At 36.8% G+C, this 16,396-nt stretch overlaps 1 protein-coding gene and 1 long non-coding RNA gene across 2 annotated transcripts in view; one reads left to right on the forward strand and one right to left on the reverse strand.

Annotated features, from left to right (window-relative positions):
- Positions 1-198: 198 nt before the first annotated feature.
- On the reverse strand, positions 199-1,118 carry LOC113503889. Its single transcript, XR_003401522.1, has 3 exons — positions 831-1,118; positions 320-500; positions 199-249 (listed from the first exon to the last, which is right to left on the reverse strand). It is a non-coding gene; the product is annotated as an uncharacterized LOC113503889 (long non-coding RNA).
- A 7,434-nt stretch (positions 1,119-8,552) lies between these two features.
- Positions 8,553-16,396, forward strand: part of LOC113503654 (plexin domain-containing protein 2) — a gene marked incomplete at its 5' end in the record, with an annotated part of 29,615 nt that continues 21,771 nt past the window's right edge. Inside the window, 5 exon segments of the mRNA XM_026885686.1 lie at positions 8,553-8,636; positions 11,640-11,707; positions 12,955-13,083; positions 13,899-14,091; positions 14,750-14,956. Coding sequence (XP_026741487.1) covers positions 8,553-8,636; positions 11,640-11,707; positions 12,955-13,083; positions 13,899-14,091; positions 14,750-14,956 — 681 coding nt within the window.

Consider the following 16,396-nt stretch of genomic DNA (forward strand, 5'->3'; position numbering starts at 1 on the left):
GGCCTAAGAATGTGACTATCATCTATAGACCGCACGGCGCAAGAGTCTGGTCTTCAATTTTGTTTAACTTCAGAATGCACTTCTGTTTTTGATGATAAACTCTAAAATGAAAATATCGGGTACAACAACCGCAGTTACATTAAATTTAATCCACTGACCTATCATAAAAAAAATCAACTTACTTGGCCGGTATTGTGATGCAGGCCCAGGTACGTTAGTATTAGACTCAGTCAAACTATAAGGTGAAGCCTGTAATAAAATAATGTTTATATTTATGTTTTGACTTTTCTTAGCATTTATCAATAAAAACAAATCGTACCAAAATTGGTAGAAACATTGTTGGTATTGCTGAACTAAATAAACGGCGACGTTGTTTTAAATACTCAAAACAATCAGGTGTGAAGTGCCTTGAACAGACAGCACTGTATTTCGTTGGGAACCAATTTTCCCTATTAATTTTATTCATCCACTTTTCTTTTAGTTCCGGAATCTTCGGAAACCTAAAATGAAAACATGTACTTAATTAATTGAGCAAAATAGTAATGAAATTCTTCATATAATTTTCTTAAATTTTATTTTGTGATTATCGATATTTGTTGAATTGACTTCAGCTAAAAGTAACAGCACTATTTTTTACGATAAACCTACAAATTGGAAGAAAAGAGATACCCGCATTAGAATTGACTAATGAAAGAAAGAGACTTTTCCAAAAGACATAAACGCGCGTTTCTGCACCTTTGCATCTGTCACCCGCCATCCATTTTATCTTGACACATACAGATCTCGTATAACCTACAAAAATAAATAAAATAATCGTTCTGCTTACTTACCGGTGAAAAGTTATACCATCCTTTTTGTAACTCGATGTCTTGGAATGTTTCCCACACCACTTCACCGCACAAGAAGGCATTTTAATGCGTTTTAATTGCAAAATAATTTTAACAATTTACGATAATTTAGCGTGCGCACAGGTCTAACACTTGGACACAAACTAAAATGGTCACTCATACAGATAGCTTATATAGGCGACAAAATACTAATAGTTTTCGAACGTCAAAGCACTGGATGCGCCGTCAAGAGGTTTTATAGTCTTTGATACATACAAACTTTAAAATGTTAGCAGGATATATTTCTCGCATTATCGCAAAAAGTCAGATCGCTTGGAGCGAAATTAGAACCTTACTTGGTCATAACTTCAGAAAAGTTACCGTGATAGATTCTTATCTATTCAGATAATCATCTGTCACAAGTTTGCCCATCACGATATTAATCGCAATAAAGTTAAAGTAAATATTGACAACACGGAAAGGTCACCAACTCACCTTGGATGACGTCGACGGAAAAATGCCGGTAACAATGCGCGCTATTGAATTTCTATTGCAGTGATATCCGCGATCACGTGACGCTCATTAATTGATTCGATATAAATATAATTTATACTTATATATTACCTTTTCCTTTCATTATTAACTAGCCTCTACCCGCGACTTCGTCTGCAAGGACATCAGAATTGGGTCTAAAAAGATGTGAAAATTATAGACCATTTTATGAATAAGAACGAATAAAAATAATATTAAAAGTAACAAAAGGTTTTATGCTTCTGAGGTGGCCACGACAGGATTCGAACCTGCGACCGCCGAAGCTAGGTTCGGTTGCTCTGTCCTCTGAGCTACGTGGCCTGGTGGAACAATGTTTCAAATTTACCTTCTCTTGAACTTTACCGGAAATCAGCAATGCAATATGGAACGTAGCACCCTAGACGTAGAGTACAATTTAGCGATCCCCGCTGTAACGAGAATAGCGGGCACGTGACGGTTTGTATAGGCGACAGAGAATCAAATAGTAAACTGTAGAGCAAAAGTTGCGTGGACTTAAAAATGAATCCGATTTCAAAAATTCCTTTTTATATCATCAAATACATGGACGAGGTCGCGTGCAACAGCTAGTCTATATATATAAAAATGAAACCCGTTTCGCGTTGTCATGGCATCACGTCTGAACGGCTGAACCGATTTCGATAATTCTTTTTTTTAAATGTTTGTGGAAGTCCAAGGATGGTTCTTACGGAAAAAAATATTAAGAAAATCTCTCAGAAATATTGAAAAGTATACATTTAATTTTGCATATTTTAAAAAACGCGCGTTACGAATGTCATTCTTTTTTTTTACGAATGTCAACGTCATTCACAGCCATAGACTATATTAAAAGAGCATCGTTTGTTCGGAAACGTGGTTACTTAATTAAGTTTGTTCGGAAACGTGGTTACTTAATTAAATTCTATTGCACTATTTTATAATTTTTTGAAAATAATACAAATAGTAAACCTATACAAATTTCGCATATCCTATTTAGTAATCTGTGGTAGTATCTGTTTCCCTAACTTGACATTGGCGTCATTGGCGAATGGCTGAACAGCCAAGCCAGTAAAAAAAAAAAAAATTATAAAATGTGAAAGTTGAACTGAACGATTGACATTTATCAGTTGAACCAGGCAAAACTCCGTTCCGAGGAATACATTCATCTTCGGGATGCCATTACTGCTGATGGAAATGCACAGAATGTTGGCAGAACAACTATTCTCTAAACACTATTATGAAAATATATATTTTGTTTTGTATTTAATAAAATTAGGTCCTTTTCAGATATGGCGAGACCAGGGAAATAGGGATTAATTTATATATGGAGGATATTATAGATTCCAGTTTAAATTGAATAGGTACTCATACCTAAGATAGGTCAACTATACAAAATAAAGTAGTGCATCAAAGCTACGCTAAGGCGGTACGAAGTTCGCCGGGTCAGCTAGTATCTAATAAAGCAGCGTTCTTCTTTTTCATGAAAATTGGTTTGGTACCGACTTAAAAAAGTATAAGTTTGAAATAGAAGTGTATATATAATATACTTAATATGAATTATTTTATTCTTTTCAGTTTGTTTTTTTGAAGGCGGTTCATTTTTTACCTAAAAAAAAGTGTATAGTCTTCTTGTTTATTTATAAGAATTTTTGACAGAATTTTTTCTTTTTAGTGACAGGTTTAGTTTAAGTTTTCGTTAAGTGACCTAGTAGTTTATTCGAAGTGAATTAGTGATAGTTATTTAGGGATTTTAATTTTGTGTACGGTTGTGCGTTCGGTTAAAAATGGATTGTCTGTAAAATCGATTTAATGACTAAAATTTAAGCGGTGACAAAAAAAAATGTATTTTTGTCTGCATTTTAACATCGACTGCTAGGCGGCACGAAGTTCGCCGGGACAGCTAGTGAAATATACTTTTTCAAATCACTCGTCCACAGTACAAGAAGTTAGTGGTCAGTAGGAAGGCGCGCGGCAAGCGATTCAATCAATGCTTAAACGAACGTTAATAGAAACTCGTTATAGTCAAGTGTTGGGGGAGAGATAGTTAATAAATCGTATGCATATCAATAAGCGTCGCTGTGTTTTACCCACGATTCGAATGAATATGATATTATGATATGAATGTTACTGACTAAAACCTTTAGTTTAGTTTTATTTTCTGTCTGGGATAAAGAACTAGCTTTACCTGCTTTTGCTACAAAGCCTGCAACTCTTCCTAATCAATTGTAATCGAGGAAAAGTCATTTAATACTATTCTGGAATGCTTAAGTCTTGTTCTTGTCTGAATACGTATCTTCAAGTCAATGGTATTTTAAATATAGTCATCCACACGGTGGTGACTCCAATCTGCGAAAGTGCTGATCCTTAGATCACCGGAAAAGTTCATATATTTATAGTGATCCTCTGATGCCTATTATAACGTCTAAATTTGGGTACACTATATTATATATAATCAAAGTTTTATTGAAACTGTCGCCGTCATTAAAGTTCTTGATGAAAACGTCTGGAGATCTAGATGGGATGATTGTAGATACAACCTCCTACGTTTTGCCCGAAAATCTATACAATCACAATATGACAATCGAGGAATCCTCTTGAAGCTATGATTACTTAGATCACCAGTACAGGTATAACTGGAAACAACGATAGAATCATTCAAAGACAGCGTTTGACGCGAAACTGTTAAGAAGACATTATCCTCGATCTGTATGGTAAACATACGTCACGAGTCACGTCACACGTCACAGATTCTGAACAATAGATAGTCACGGGTGACTTACAGCAGGACCACCGCGCCGACGCCGGCTCAGCGCGTATGGGGAACAGACTCGCATTGTACCCACCCTCCGTGATGGCGCAGGGCCCCAATTCTGCAATTAATAATGAAATTGTATTAAATTGACACTACTCGTAATATTTTTAGCATTTTTCCAACACAGTAATTGGAAATTCAGTAACGGGTGGAACGATCATAGCCAATACCGTTAATTTCTTCTTAGGAGAATAGGAATAGTTTCAAATTTAATCTAATTGCGATTCATTCATCGTTCATTGTAAATAGCAGAATTGGGGTCCAGGATGTTAACATTGATAATGCACATGATATCACCTTTCTAACTTACGCCATTGACCAAAATTCTGCGTATGGTCTTTGTATAGTTTTTATATTTCGTCGTAAAGTTATTTGGTGACATAGTTAATCTTGCTGATAAAATTGACTAATGACTCAGTTTCCTGAATATGTATGTATCATTTACAAGAATATGTACAATGTAATAAGATCAAATTAACATTATCATCATAAAAGAAATTCAGTCATTGTCATTTTATAACATGTTTAAGCATTCCACACTTTTAAAATGAATAATTTGTTTGTTTAATGCTAAGAATCTACGCTTATCGTTTACCTCATTCAATAAAAAACGAGTCAACTGTCAGTCGCACTCGTGACACTGACGGTTCCCTACAAATTGTTTGAAGATAAACAAATAAGTCGGGTTAGATTTCGGCATAGATATATGACCGCAACAAACTTAACGTCGATCTTTTTTTGCTGTTTAAGTGACAACTGTGTAGCTACAACGGTTCATGACACACAGGATAGACAGGCAGCGAGCTATTATAGATTATTTCTTAGAATATAATCTACTAGCTTTTCGCCCGCGTCTAGGTCGGTTATATCGCGTTTCCAAGAGAACTCTTCAAAAGTCCGGGATATAAACTATCCTATGTTCTTCTTCAAGGTCAACTCTATCTCTGCACCAAATTTCATTAAAATTAGTTCAGTGGTTTAGACGTGAAAGCGTAACAGACAGACAGACAGACAGAGTTACTTTCGCATTTCTAATATTAGTAGGGATGTTCATCCGTAATTAGGCGGTCGTACAACACAACACATATTGTATGATTAGCGTGTCGCCGGCTAGCCGTCCCTTATAAGGCCATGCTCATTGCGACATCACTCGCTACCAGCCATTGTCTGTCGGTCGTTAGGCATCGATGCTACTACACAATTTGGCGCCCATTCCCAATGTACCTAGTCCTATACAGGTACGTTAACTAAATAAGTTATTGTTTAAAACATGTAGTTTCAATTATAGAAGTGATTGATTGCTTGTTGTTCTTAACGATTGCAATTTCTGATGCTCATAACTAATTAATGTGCCTTTGAAGATTAGGAGATGTATCAATTAGTTGTTGCGTTTTATCGTTGAGAATGATTTCATAAATATGTATGCTTTTTTTTAATTTTAGCCAAAACTTGCTGCTTGTGTTCGAATCCGTACGTGATAAGTCGTGACTTGCAGACAAAGAAATAATGCGCGAGAAGTGGAGTATCTGGTATTCTGACTGTATGTCTGTGGCATCATAGCTCCCAAACGGATTGACCTATTTTAATTAAGTTTTATTTTTATTAAATGTGAGGGACGTGGTGATTTTCAAAGGAAAAACAATAATATATGCGATGCGCTACTAAGCCGATCGATTAAGCTAGCCGAAGATATAGAACGAACGTCAAAAGTAAAGTCACCAAAAAAATATCTCCGAAATGTATTCCTGTCAGTTACAAGTGGTAACATACACATAACTCGTGTGTTCAGAGAAACAACGTGTATATATATCAAATGGTTTGATAAGGCGGTAGGAAAGCAATGTTTTCCGCGACAATATAATACTGCAAACAAATATTGTCACTACTAAATCCTCGTATAAACTTGATGTTGACAATCTGACAGGATACTAATATTTTAGACTTTTGAACAACCTCTTTTAAACATTCCGTTAAATATGTTGTTCTAAAATTGGTGTCTTATGTGAACGCAAAAACATTGCTAACACACTGAGCAACAATCAAAGAAACAGGTTTATTGTAAAAAGGTCTCATATAGAATCATTTTCTTTTTGCATCATATGCATAACCTATGTTATATGATGCCACGATTCCCGACATACAGTAGAATGTTGAAGTGCGGCTCGCTCTGACGTGATCAATGTGCTGCGTTTAGTCGTGTGCCTACTTGCCACGATATGATGTGACGTTCAAAGGTAGCAATACAATAGAGTCTAAAAGATAAGTGCATGTTCTAACCCAAGCCTAAAATGATACTGTTTGGTCGCTCGTGTTAAACATCAATAAAAGAAAACAATTAAAACGTTTGTTGAATATATATCATTCATAAACAAAAAACTTACAATACTATTTTCCTTTCTCTTATTTATTTATGTATTATTCCAGTTAGGGTTCCGTAATCAAATGGCAAAAACGGAAAGCTTCCATGTCTGACCGTCTGTCACGAGGCTGGATCTCACCAACCGTTATATCTAGGAAGTGGCTTTTCTTTTCTGTTTTCTCTGTAACGACATTATACGATAAATGGTTATGCCACAATTTTGAAGGGTAATAGTTTTAGACTTTGGCAATCGACCTGTTTTTAATACATTCTGCATTAGGTTGCTACACGCGCAATAGCAGCTCACAATGCAACGGTGATAAGATTGAGATCGTCGTTTGTTTACGTGTAGGTAAACACTCGGAACGAATTGCTAAACGAGCTCGCAGCTCTGTTGTTACGTGTAACGTGCATGTATCAGAGAATTGTCAAAGGCATACTGCGATTTTTATGAATACTAGCTATCCTAGCAAACGTTGTTTTGCCTAATAAATTATTTTTTAGATAAAGGTATTTTTTAATTCCACAATATATAAAATAATAACAAAAACTCGTCCAAAAAAAAATTTTTTTTTTATTGTGAGCTACCCTTATCACTTAAAGGTATGAAAAATAGATCTTAGTCGATCTCAGACCTACTGAATACGCAATATACGCATGTAAAATTTAGTAAAAATCGGTTTAACCGTTTCGGAGGAGTACGGTAACAAACATCGTGACACGGGAATTTATATATTAGAAGATTAATAAAATTATTAGATACAGAGGCATGTTTAGAGAAAATCTTTGAAACGGTTTATTGCTGTGATAGAAGGTGGAATGCTGCCGGAAATTATTATAATTGAACAAAGAATGGGGATAAAAACTGTGCTATAGAGTATCTATCTGTATACCAAATTTCGGAAAAAACCTACGGGTTGCACTCCGGGAGTGCCGGCAGAACTGAAAACTTGAATATTAACGTTGTGCATTTGTGATATTCTGAAATGGTTAGGGAATAATTTTTCACGAATTGTTTTAATTATCACTATTAAATTACTATCATTTACTTATGTGGTAGAATACAATACTTATTTATTTCACTATCGATGCAGTATTGTGCTAAAAGTTTTCGTCTTACGAATTCACGATCACGTCACGTGTCCTGACTCCTGACGCGAGTTTAACATTTTTTACTCATTACAAAAAAAATGTACAAGGACGCTAAAGAAGTTTTCACTTCAAAAAAAATCAGTGATTTTTGCGTTTTCAATATTGAATATTGAATATATTCTGACGTAAAATATTGATAACGCTCATTTAGACCAGGCAAGCAATATCGTGCGAATGCATCCCGGGCTCATAGGGCACAGCTCTCATATCAAAAGTGATATTATATTTATGTTGGCAGAAGCTCGCAAGTCGCATTAATTTTCTCGCATCGCCTAAATAAGCAAAACTTTAGTATGATTTTAATTTTTAATTACTATTTTTTTTTTGTAAAGGTGTCTTGGAACAAGCTTCCAGTCTGCTTAAATTCAAATGATTATCGAAACATTGATATCAGTATTTTTCTGCTCAGCTTAAACTGAAAAGCGAATGTTAAATAGGTATATAATTGTTAGCTATCATTGACTTTGAAAGTTTCCCTTGGCATTAAGCAAGAAATTCGAAAAAATGTGTTAACCAAAGATTTTTTCTTAGAACTGTTTATTAGATATACGCTGATTTGCAAAGCTATTTTCTGATATAAAATGCCAATCACCATATGGATTCTTTCGAAGACTAGTTCCCTAATTCGAATGAGGTTATTTAATTTATGTCATATTTTACTTTCTAGCAATGTTTAAAGTATCCTACTACAAGCTTACGATAAGCGAATACTTGTCCGTGTTGCCCTGGCTATGCGATTGTTAATAACACTTTATCCTGCGTCAAAAAATTCCGCCTTCTTACAGCTGAATAAAAAATGTTTCTGTGCGAGTCCTTTCTCTAATACTGGTGTATACATGTTAATGTTGTGTGTTTGTGTTATCCACATGAGCAGCGACGCCGACCGCGGTGTCCGTGACGCAGACCCCGCTGCTTGGCGGCAGCGCGCCGAGCGCCGATCCCATCGTGCCCGATGAAGGTAACTGTTTTTTTATGTCTACTACTTATACTAACAGGAATTGGATACGGATAGCGAGTGATCATCCTCATCACACGATCATTCTTCTGGCATGAGAATCGAACCGCGACCTCCGCTAACCACTTCACCAATAGGCCAGTCGAAATTACAATTTGTTCTCTTCAAATTACTTCAATCATCGTCGTTACTATAAAAAGTGAAATCCGGCAGACTTTCGCGTGGCGATGTGGAAAATTGTCAAATTCGTAACGCCACCGCAAACAATTCGTGACCGATAGAGTATTGTGTTATCTCTACCTAACTTTTTCTCATTCTATTGTCTATTTTACCAATTTAATTTCACTATTCAATTTGAATGCGTCTGTCCTGAAGATATATAGGTCAGCTCCCGTAACGTAAGAGATGAAGTCGATTTCGGTAATAATAATTAGTATAAAAATAATAATTTGTTTAGGACTATCTTTGAAGCAGTAAGACCGATTTTGATAAGCTATTATTGACTGCTAGTTCATTAGACTGAAGTAAATTCGGCATTTTTTTTGCCGTTAAAAATCACAAAACCAAGTTCGAATAATAAAATTTAATAGTCTTGAGTGCACAAAAAATGAGTTCTAGAGGTCACAATTCTTACGTCGCTTGAGAATCCAAAGATAAACAATGTCACAAAAATAAACGACGATGTACGAGGATTGTTTAAAGGTGACCACACATGCATTCTCGTACTTGTTATGTTATTATTAAACATGATCTTATCACTGAACAATTCTTTAACGTCACTAACTTGGCTTATTTATTTATTTTATAGTCTACAATCTTTCTTCGTCCATTCCTTTTGGCGACTCTAATCAGCTATTAACTCATTTACCATATTCATATAATTATTATTTTTATTTGAAGAAATTTCGTCGGCAATAGTTTTTCGGTTAATACCTATGTTTTCGAAATGTATGCATTACTCTTGATTTCTTCCCATGTATGTACCAAGGAACTGCAATAAAATTATATTTTTTCAAAGGCATAAAATATCAGGTAGTAAAATAAGCGAGTAAAATTAATTTATTACCTCACGCACCATCTAGTATTCTAGAAACATAACGCGAGCTCGTAAAACATAGCCAATTGAACAATTACAGCGCGTCATTAAATTTCAACTTCAAACAAAATTAATTCGCACTTGTATTGGACAAGTGTTGCGTTCGAAATATATTATTGATCTATATTGAAAGTCCGCCATTCTTGTTTTTCGTTTCAATGCCAATAAAATGAGCATTCTTCCGCCTCCGGACAGGTGAACTCCAAAGACTAAGATCTCAATATATCAGCTCATTCAGAAGTCTTCATATTTCTCTTGTAAGATTCGATTAAAGTTTTATAAGAAATCTGAAATCCAACTGCTAAAATCCATTGTCTCATAATTGATTTGTCTCAATTACACAAGAGTCGTTTTTATAATACATCGTACATGTAGCTAGTACAAGACAGAAAATACATTGCTAACGATTGCATATCATTCGCGTTTTCAGTATTTTGATCTGAAGAAGGCGGATGGGGGTAGGGGGGAGACTTAAAAAGTGGATACAAAATATTGGAATCTGTAATCGCCCGCAGTAAGCTAGCATGGTGATCAATACACAACTCTTCCCTATACGGGAAGAGGCCTGCACCCAGCAATGAGTATAAAGGCTGTTATTTTCACTGGTATATTTTAACACAGCAAAACACGAAACAAAATATGTTACAGATCACAGTGTTCACAAAACTATATGATTGTAATGATCTCTGTTTTACAATCCAATCAGAGTGGTGAGCATAGGCTACCTTTAAGTCCACCAGTGAGGACCAAGCAGTATTGTACTCGCTACTAAATTAAAACGAAGGTTCTAGGTTATATACGTCTTTAATAATAACAAATATTCTACAGTCACTTAACATCATCTAGTCCTAAACGAAGCTCTACTATGAGTGCTCATAGTAGAAGCTGGGAAACATGTGAAAATATATTTAAAAAATACATATTTTATTGGTAGATAAATAACAACCAAACACGAAACACTTGCTCATGCTCATCACACGAACATTTGTCCTGGGTGGGAATCGAACCTACAACTGCGGTTGTAGCAGTCAGTCCTGCTAACCACGAGTCTGTTGTGTTGGTCTCTTCTTGCCGAGAGCCGAAACATATTGTTACAAAGTAACACAGTATTACAAAGTAAGACGAGAAATTATGACTTATCAATGCTTTCTCGAGGCGCGTCGAAGCGTATATGTAACCAATGATGGTTAAAGCAAATTCAATGCTTTGAAAATATTTCTTCCGAATCGAACTGAAACTAAACTTTAATTGATAGATAACATTCGCAACGCAACTAACTAGCTTTAAAGTTACTTGATAGCGCCATCTATCGGTGAACATTCAAAATATGCGGCTTGGCCGTTCGTTACTACAAGAACTATTGTATAACACAAAAGTGAATTAATTTTCCACCTTACGTCTTTGTGAATGTAGCGAAATGGCCAAGCCACATATTATGACTAAGGTGTAGAGTTTGTAAAGTTAGGCCTTGTAGAGTTAGGGCGTGTAGTGTTAGAAGCTTGGCTCTACATGATATCCGATAACTTTTTGACAGTGCGAGTCATCTGGGCTCGTCTTGGCAACATTTTACATGAAAATGTTTTTGGTGGGATCTATGTTCGATATCCACTTGGGATAAAGTTTGGGTGACCATAGTTTATGAGATGTCTCTGGTTGTAAAAGCCCCATGATTCTTTAAGTGTAAATGATTGGAAGAAGAATACTTCGTCTTTTACTTTACTTTGCCTACACTACCGTGTCTACCCCCTTCCCCCTTGAATTCCTCCACGATTCTATCGCGTTCCCCCCTCGAACCAGCCCATCTATGATTCGCTCATGAAATTCTGCCATCGCTTCTAAGACTGTCTAAAAATGAATACGTAATATCAATGGTTGTAGTTTGACTAATAACAAGTTCTTATTAATTCCAGGTTTGGATGTGTTCAAGGAGACCCCCGAGAGGATCGCGTCCGAGCAAAACCTGTCCAACTTAACATATGTGAGTAGTCTATTAATTAATTGTTACGATACGTAAAGTTCAAGTGCTACGTAAGCAGATTTATTACAATTATTCACCCCCTCACGTCTTCCTTGTCAGCAAAAGTTAGCAAAGCTCTCACCCCTTCCCACTATTCTTACGTAAACATCTTTTCAATTAATGTATTGTGCTTTTAAAATATTTTAATTGTAATGTAAACGGAATGACAGCGTGCTGCTGGGTAGTTCGTTGCGCCGTTTCTCCTGTCAAAGCAAAAGCACTCAGGAAGCGGTGAAGGTTGGGCGAAACTGGGTGTTGTCCAATGAAAAAACCTTCAAAAAGTGCTACCTAGTAGCCCAATTTTAATAAATGACTATTGATTTTGAATGTTATAATTATAATTAAGAAAATGAGAAAATAGATTTAGGATAGAGATTAGATAGATTATTGATACGGTTTTCAACATAGAGTAAGGGAAAAAAAATATTCTCTCCTAAGAGAATCTATAAGAAAACAATATGAGGTAAAATAATCTAAGCGATCTAAGGCCACTGCTATTCAGCACTAAGTTAACTTGAACGAAGTCAAAGGAATAGTGCTTACGTAATACTTGAACGGCCCCATATCACAAAAATAAGTGTATGTGATTTTCTATAGTATTGATCATTACTAAGAACAGGAGAAACAAAAGCGTTCTAAACGTACATTTCGAGTTCACTCGTGTAAATGCTGATGAATGTCATGCTGGGCACAGAAATGGTGGATGAAAGACCTTCTACTTCTTGTAGATATGGGTTTCGAAATATCAATTGAAGTAGCATCATCATCATCCTAGCCTTGTGTCAACATGTTGGGGTCGACTTCCAGTGTAACCGGATTCAGCTAAGTACCAGTGCTTTACAAAGAACGGCTGCCTATCTGACCTCCTCAACCCAGTTACCTGGCCAACACGATACCCCTTAATTAGACTGGTTATAAGACTTTCTAGCTACTACTTCAACTGCCCGTAACGACTGTCAAAGATGTATGAGCAACCGGGACCCACAATTTATCACGGAAACACGGAGGAACTCGTTATGACAAAGATGGTAGTAGTAGCTCAGCCACGAGCTCCTGATTTGAAGAAGTACATTTTCACGTTATCAAAATCGTCTCAACCATTTACGAGATTTAAAGACAAAAGTGGAAATCAACACTAGAATAATTAGTATTATGATGACGTTTGTCTGTTGATCAATCATTGTTATCGCACATCCTGTATGTTTCAGGATAACCACGACTTCTACAACAGCTCGTTCATCGGCAATCCGGAGTTCTTCAAGGACTACTGGTCCAACATCACCATCAACAAGGCTGAGGTTCACGAGGTGCTCAGCAACTCTCATCGCAGGGCCACTGTGAGTCACCTACATATACCTTATTGTGCATTATATGTGTCCAAACCTCTCTTGCTCTTCATTCCGAAAGCCTTCGCTGGTTACGAAATATGGCATTACGATGTATGGCAAAACAGGGTTTGCTGTGGCTGAAATCGGGATAAAATCAGTCCTTCTCCTGGTTCTATGCCACCCTTCTCACGAATTTTCACCCAAATCAGGACAGTCGTTCTGGATTGATAAATAGTGTAACTACTTAACATGACTTTCTTTTATATATATTAAGATACTAGCTTCCCTGGCGAACTTCTTGATGCCACCTAAAAATTGATGAGAACGTTACTGACAAAATACCAGAATGAATTTCTTATGCCAATCGCGTCCCTTCCGCAACATCGCAACCACTTTCATATAGATGTATATGAAAGTGGTTGCGATGTTGACCTGCTACCGTGACATTATCATGGCTGCTTCTGATTAATACCTTTTTTGTTTTTGGATAGTGTAAGGCCAACCAGACGAGATAAAGAACGTACACAAGCAGACCTTTACTGAGTTACATTGCGATAGCGAGGGATTATTATCCCTGTCCTTATCACTCGTAGGCGCAGTAAGGGCGTCAGTTGGTCGATGAATGTTGTTTCGTGGTACTAGAAAGCGGTCAGTACGGCAGTTGTCAACATTTGGTTGGCCGTGTTGTTCATTCCTTCATTTTTGACAAAATTCAAACTTTACAACAGTTCTTTCAAATAAAAATGTCATGAACCCCTGAAAATGTGTTTAAATTCTCTATCTTGTCTGGTTGGCCTTACTTACAGTTTTGTTTTGTCGTACAGTCGATACAGTTGAGTTTCGACTTCCCGTTCTACGGGCACAACATCCGCAACGTGACGGTCGCGACCGGCGGCTTCATATACACGGGCGAGCACGTTCACAACTGGCTCGCGGCCACGCAGTACATCGCGCCGCTCATGGCGAACTTCGACACCAGACTCACCAACGACAGCAAGATCAAGCTCTTCGATGATGGTTCGTACACTAACCACACTGAAAGTACTCGATTCATATTTTTTAAGTTTAAATGCAAATGACTTCACGGCAATAGAACTGCTTTTTTTAATATTCCGCAACTTCCACACAACGCCATCTAGTCTCAAACTAAGCAAAGCTTGAATTATTAAAACTAGATAACTGATAAACATACTTATACATTTCTAAATACATACATATTATTAGAAAAATTACACCCAGACATAGATCAAACAATCGTGCCTTCACACAAAAAATTGTCTTGGGTAGGAATTGAACCTTCGACCTCAGGCATAGCAGTCAGGGCCATTAACCACTAGACCAACAGGCTTTGATTAGTTTGAGACCAGGTGGCGTTGTGTGGAAGTTGTGGAGTATTAAATTAAGTTATACATAGTCGAGCTAGATGGTCGAAAGGGGACCAAGCCTTAACCAAGCAGTCTGAATAAAAATACTGATAAATTCCACTAAAATGCTTTACACTTGTAGCCGAGTGGGGTCAGGTCACCACGCCAAACGCACTGAGCCCCGTAGCATTCGTGAGTCACACGAATGCTTGTCCAGAGGCCGGGTGTCTTTCTACATGTGACTTGAATGTTTGGCGACAGAAGGATATATTTTTTTAAATGTATTACAACGCTACCGCCGACGTTTCCAGGCGAGAAGTTCACCGCGTTCTGGGAGAACGTGACTCTACAAGAAGACGTCGCTAAGAAGTTCACATTCGCCGTCACCCTGTACAAGAGTGGGGACATCATATTCGCATACAAGGACATCCCCGTCGACGTCCAAGAGATCAACGATACCGAACACCCCGTCAAGGTCGGCATCAGCGACGCTTACCTCACCGATAAAATTGTCTTCTGTAAGTATTTTCATACTTTTTGTAAGATTTTGAAAGAAGAAATTTGGCGTTTCGTTTATATTGAAGTGAAAACTTCTTTAGCGGCGCTGTATACTTTTTTTATAATGAGTAAAATCTGTTAAACTCGCTATAGGACATAGGACCTGATCGAAAAAGCTTAAGACGAAAACTTATGTAGAGCGATGCATCGATAGCGATATAAATAAATTCTGAATTCTACCACATAAATGATAGTAATTTAATAGTGATAATTAAAACAATTCGTGCAAAATTATTCTATAACAATTCCAAAATATAAAAAATACACAACGTTAATATTAAAGTTTTCACTTCTGCCGGCACTCCCGGAGTGCAACACGTAGTTTCTTTTTTAAGCTTTTTACCTCGGGACATCGACTAGATAAACTGATTTCGTTGATTTTTTTTTTATTAATGCAATATTGCCGACGTTTGGAGTCATTTTTGAAGTAAAACTCCTTTAGGCACGATTAGGAGGTAACTGAACGACAATATAACAGAAGTCTGTTACAGCAATATGGCGTCCCGTTTTAAAATATTTTTGGTTTTGTCAATAGATAGTTTAAAAGAAATCAATCAAAATTCTTGAAAAGTTACTTCAATCGCGTGCTTCAAGTCTTTTGTACGGGTTTGTTCTAAAATCCCTACTAATATTATAAATGCGAAAGTAACTCTGTCTGTCTCTTACGCTTTCACGTCTAAACCACTGAACGGATTTTCATGAAATTTGGTATAGAGATAGAGTTGACCTTGGGAAAGAACAGGATAGATAGATTTTTAACCCGGACTTGTGAAGAGTTCTCATGGAAAAGCGATATAACCGACCTCGACGCGGGCGAAATGCTAGTATTATAAGTTTCACCTTTACCATTGTCTGCAGTCCATACTTGCAAGCTAAGTTTGACACACTTCAGTGAGTGACCGTCTGACGATTTTCCCACGTTTTTATAAACTCACTTTCTTCTTTGTTTGTTTGTATGTTGTCGTTTCGGTTGGATTTTTGCAACTCAATTTTAAGGCACTTCCCGATAAGGTAGCGGGCTGAAGTTTTCAGGGAAGCTTCAAACTCGATGACAATGCAATTTATAACTATACTAGCTGTTGCCCGCGACTTCGTCCCCGTGGGTAGAAGATATAAGTTATGATTTATACCTGCCCTGTTTTTTCACATTTTACATTGTATCTTCGCTCCTATTAGTCGCAGCTTGATGGTTTATAGCCTAAGGCCTTCCTCGATGAATGGTCTATTCAACACAAAAAGATTTTTCCAATTTGGACCAGTACTTCCTGAGATTAACAAACAAACAAACTCTTCAGCTTTATATATTAGTATAGATTATTTATCCTACTCATATTATAAACGCGCCATTTCGTAAGTATTTATGGGTGGATGTTTGTTACTCTTACACGTAAAACTACTGA

Source organism: Trichoplusia ni, chromosome 20 (assembly GCF_003590095.1).
Source record: "Trichoplusia ni isolate ovarian cell line Hi5 chromosome 20, tn1, whole genome shotgun sequence".
NCBI classification, from domain to species: Eukaryota; Metazoa; Arthropoda; class Insecta; order Lepidoptera; family Noctuidae; genus Trichoplusia; species Trichoplusia ni.